This window comes from Solanum pennellii, chromosome 1 (assembly GCF_001406875.1).
Source record: "Solanum pennellii chromosome 1, SPENNV200".
In the NCBI taxonomy this organism is placed as follows: domain Eukaryota; kingdom Viridiplantae; phylum Streptophyta; class Magnoliopsida; order Solanales; family Solanaceae; genus Solanum; species Solanum pennellii.
Window position 1 is genome coordinate 82027302 of NC_028637.1, and position 5158 is coordinate 82032459.

General features: G+C 35.0%; 1 protein-coding gene across 1 annotated transcript; it reads left to right on the forward strand.

Moving 5' to 3' along the window:
• Positions 1-276: 276 nt before the first annotated feature.
• On the forward strand, positions 277-4655 carry LOC107015964 (putative F-box/LRR-repeat protein At3g18150). The gene is given in 5 exon segments (XM_015216426.2): positions 277-1305; positions 1674-1838; positions 2235-2563; positions 4111-4224; positions 4226-4655. Coding segments are annotated over 5 exon segments (1644 nt in total). The 5' UTR covers positions 277-384; the 3' UTR covers positions 4341-4655.
• Positions 4656-5158: the final 503 nt, after the last annotated feature.

Consider the following 5158-nt stretch of genomic DNA (forward strand, 5'->3'; position numbering starts at 1 on the left):
ATAAGAACTTCCAAGATAACTATGTATCAATTAATTAGATGACTTTTGGAGTGATATCTCAACACTATAAATAGAGAATCACTCACCATTTGAAAGATATACTTGGATAAGAAAATTCTCTCCTCTATCTTATACTTCTTGTCTTTTTCTTCTTATATTCTGAGCTTTCTTTACAACAAATTATATAATTTACTATCGATTAACATATTAAAAAAAACTTTAAATTATTAATAACACCTAAAAATCATTATCAAAATCGCTAAGCAAATAGCCCATTAGGATAAATCAACCAGGTTTTGAAGTTATCAATTTTGATCCTATTTTGCAGGGGCTGTTTTCTTTGTACAACCAAAGCGGGAGTTGGGAAGCACAAAACACAAAATCATGGCGGGAGAAACCCTAGACGATCGTATCAGTGAGTTGCCGGACTCACTTCTGCTTCAAATTCTGTCACTTTTGCCGACAGAGGAAGCATTCACAACATGTATTCTCTCTAAAAGGTGGCAGTATCTCTGGACTTCACTTGATTCTTTCTTTTTCTCTCCTAAACGCTATTGGGAAAGAACCAAAGGATTCCGATCATTTGTTGACTACGTATTGTCTCATTCCACTGCTTCCAAATTTGACAAGTTTGAGCTTCACTGCAGTAGCCTGTATAAGCATAAGTCTCAAATCAGTCGATGGCTTACTTTTGCTGTTAAAAAAAATGTGCAACATGTTGTAATCTATTCTCATCCTCCTTACATAATGCCTCAAACTTTCTTCACTTGTTCGTCTTTGATAACATTACATATTGCGAAATGTTCATTGGTTTCTGATATTGTTATAGCCTGGAAGTCTCTAAAGACTATAAAATTGGAGGGTATGGCAGTAGTGGATGCCGAAATTAATAACTTACTCTCAGGTTGTCCTGCGTTGGAAACTATAGTATTTAATAGTGTTGGGGGTTTTCGTCGCCTAGAAATTAATTCGTTAAATGTAAAAACCCTGATATTGGAAGGTTATTGCGTGAATAATAGTGGTCACACATTTGAAATTTGTGCCCCGTATCTGCAGCATTTGGAGCTGTCGCGTGATTTTCAGGATTTCTGGTGTAGTCTTGTTGATGTATCCTCTGTGGTTAATGCTAAGATAACTTTCGACATTATGTGTATTAAAGATTTTGGGGATGATTATCTAGATTCTGATGAAGAGGATGAAGACAGTTGCAGTGATTATCACGAAGATTTTAAGACCCTCGTCCAGGATTACCTTCAAAAGCTACGTCATGCAACCGAGTTAACATTCGGAACTTTGTTCACTCAGGTTGGTGATGTTTGTCGTTAGTGCCCTGCATAGCCAAACAAGGATACTTTTGCTTAGTTGTACATAACTTGGTGTCAAGTTATTAAAAATTACATGATCTTTCTCAAAAGAAAAACTACAGTTAGCAAACAGCTTCAGAATGTAAAATGCATGAATTTCACCAACCAGCTTGACAAATTACAGAAACTTGTGGGTACTTTTGTACCTTTCTGCAATCCCTTTGTCAATTTTGGAAGTGTGTTATTTCCTTTATCTTATCCGAAACTAGCACATTGTTAGATTTGTTACAACACTATCTCTTTGTAGTGAAGTGCTTTCTTTATTGCTTTCTCCATTGTTTAATAGTTTCATTGGGATTACTGCACCAGGTCCTATGCATATTGCAGTTCAAAGAGGTGCCAATTCCAGAATTGGAATGCAAATATCTAGCACTGGAGTTGCATTTGGAAAAGTTTAGTTTGTATGGCGCAGCTGGACTTTTGCGAGCCTCGCGTCTTGTGGAGACACTCAACATAACAATAGAAAATCAGCCAGTAACTTTGTGGAACTTTTTCTTTTCTTTTTACATCTTTTCATGTAATGAAGTTTTAACATCTATGTCCCCCTCCCACAAGTTGTTTTTGAATGAGAAATCAAAATATATCCTAAAATTATCACTAAGAAGCTCTCCTTCTGTAATATTAAAGCTACACTTTGTCGCTTTCTTTGTGTTAAATGGGCTCTGAAATGAAAGGGGTGTTTCATTATCACACTATGCCACAAATATTTATGATACGCATGACCATCATAATATTTTCCATGCACCACTAATATCTGTGGGGTTTGAAATTTTTCAGTACCAGACATACTATGAAATCATTTTTGTCACAGTAGTTCAGTTTCCATTAGGCTGGCTTGTATTTAGTCCTGATTATATTCTTCGTCTCCAGTTTGATGATTCCAGGTGCTGTTTTGAGAGAAAATATTTGGTCAAAGGTGATAGTATTGGTTTGCAGAGATATATTTCAAGCTTTGTGTTTTCCAATCTAAAGAATGTTAAGATTGTCATCTTCTCTGGGGTATGCATGAAGGAGCATCTTAAGAAGCTTTTCAAACTTTCAAATTTTTTGCTAAAGAATACAGTGGTTTTGGAGAAGTTCATTATTGTATCAAATAGACAAAAGTGTGAGATATGTGGAATCAAGTGTATGTCTCGATTTTTATCGCGTTTGGCTAAGAAACTGGGATCCTCCACCGATTCTGTGATTATCTTCCAACAGTGAGTTTTTTATAACTAGACTACAAGTATTTCTGTCTCACGATACATGAATTTCCCCTTGTGTCAAGTTTTAGATCAACTTCATGCATCCCGAATCTTAAACTTCTCTATGTTATAAATATTGTTCTATTGAACTTACCGTTATGGTATATCAAATGGTATAGTAGTTTGGTTTCTCATGAAATTTTTGTTTGTTGCATTTTAGATGTTCTGCTTGTGCATTGCCAGTTTCTTTCAAGTTGTAACACTTTGTTTTCCTGAATACATTATGATGAGTAAATCTACAAACCACATTTTTATGATAATTTCCCTCATTAAATGTTGTGTTTTGCTTCCTTTCTTTGGCAATAGCATCAAACTCTGATTGAGAAATGGTTTCCTCTATGGCTCTTTACTTGGAGAAAGAAGTCTGCATTGTTTGTTTACCCCAAATAATTTTAACAGTCTCTAATTGAGGCTTACAGTGCTGTTGAATCTTTTTAGTTGAAGTTTAGGTTTTATCCTTCCGTTTATGCATCCGCTAGAAAATTTAGAGCAAGTCATTTCCATCACCACCACAGTTCTCCCCCACCCCCCGTGGAACCTCATTTTTTCCTGCTGATTGAGGTTATAACTTTATCATTTGTTAGTCACTTGGCATGCGACTTGCTGACTTGGAAGTTTTTGGATTTACATTCATGCTATCACAACCTTTTTTATATCTCTCTCTTTTTCTTCATTACCAACGGATGGAAGTTCTATTGTGTTGTCCTCTAAATCCTATCTTTTCTTTGACCTACTTTGTTGACAAAATTGATATACTATAGCCAATATAGTGAATCTTGTTTTTCATGAGTGACAACTGATGATCCTAATGACAAATAATCCAGGTTTCTTTCAAAACATTGTTTATGTGATCTGTTCTTTTGAGCATCACCAACTAGAAAAGCTACCTCAGGGAAAAAAGAAAAAGGAATTGGCTTAGTTTTGTTGTTAAAAGAAAATGGAATATTTTCTTTTTTAATGATCATGGTGTCCAGGTCAGGTTCCACGCATCTTGACTAATTCCACGGGATACCGGTCACCTCTCACCAGCAATAGGTTATTAGGTACTAGGTAAATCTGACCACCAAAGGTAGGACAGATGGAAAGAATCACCTAGTGTTTTTGTATGCAACATGTTATAGTCTATTTTCTGATCCTCTCTGTGTATTTCCTGAATCTTTCTTCACCTGTTCGACGTTGAGAACATTACATCTAGTTGAAAGTTCCTTGGTTTCTAACATTGCTTTAGCGTGGAAGTCTCTGAAGAGCATAACTTTGGAGAATATGATTGGGATGCTGAAATTGTGAACTTACTGTCAGGCTGTCCTGTTTTGGAAACTATTTTGTTTCACAAGGTTGGGGGTTTTCGATGCCTGGAAATTAATTATTTAAAAGTAAAAAGCTTGAAATTGGAAGGTTACTGGATGAAAGATGATGGAAGTGAAAATGATTGTCCCTTTGAAATTTTTGCCGAATCTTCATTATTTGGAGCTTTCACATGATTTTAATGATTTCAATTGTAGGCATGTATATGTATCCTCTGTGGCTAAATCTGATCAAGATTCTGATGATGATGAGGAAGACAGTTACGGTGAGGATCATCAAGATTCTGATGATGAGGAAGAAAGTTGCAGTGATTGTTTTCAAAGATTCTGATGATGATCAAGACAGTTACAGTGATAATTATGAAGATTCTGATGATATAGAGGAGGATAATCCTGATGAAGATTCTGATGATATGGAGGAAGACTAGCAGTGATTATCATCAAGGTTTTATTCGTCCAAGATTACCTTCAAAGCTGATACCTGCAACCTAGTTGATAATCACGGTTTTATTCGTCCAAGATTACCTTAAAAGCTGATTCGTGCAACCTAGTTAACATTTAGAACTTTGTTAACTTGGATTTATGATGTTTGTCCTTAGTACCCTGCAAAACCAAACATGGATGCTTTTGGTTAGAAGTACATAACTTGGTGCTGTCAAGTTATTAAAATTGCATGTGCTTCACAAAATACTATTTTCGTGATTTTCTGGCATTTATTCTAGCAGACAGTTTCAGAATGTTAACATTATGTGATATAAGTCATTTTCAATCACCAGAATGTTCTTGCTCCCCTTGAAATCTCAACTGATAGTGAATCTAATTTTCATGAGTCACAACTGATGAAACTAGAATTATTGTGGCAATTTGGACTCTCCGAATTGTTCCCACACTTCTGTCGGATCCTTTAGAAATGCATCAGGACAACATTTTTCTGAGATTAGTTACTAGGAGTAAGATATCTAAGAGAAGACAGGAATTTTCGTCTCAGCATAATTGAAATGTAAGCTTTCTATTTATTGCTGATGAAATTTTAAGAGTTCTGGACTAGTTGATGTAACTATTAACTAGTGTTTTTTTTTTTTTTTTAAAATCTTACCTTCATTGTTATGGGACCATTGCGTAGATGTATAAAATAAAACTCTTACCTACAATTATGGGTGTATGTGGACCGGTGTACATGGGTGTAATATACATATATATATATATATATATATATATATATATATATATATATATATATATATAT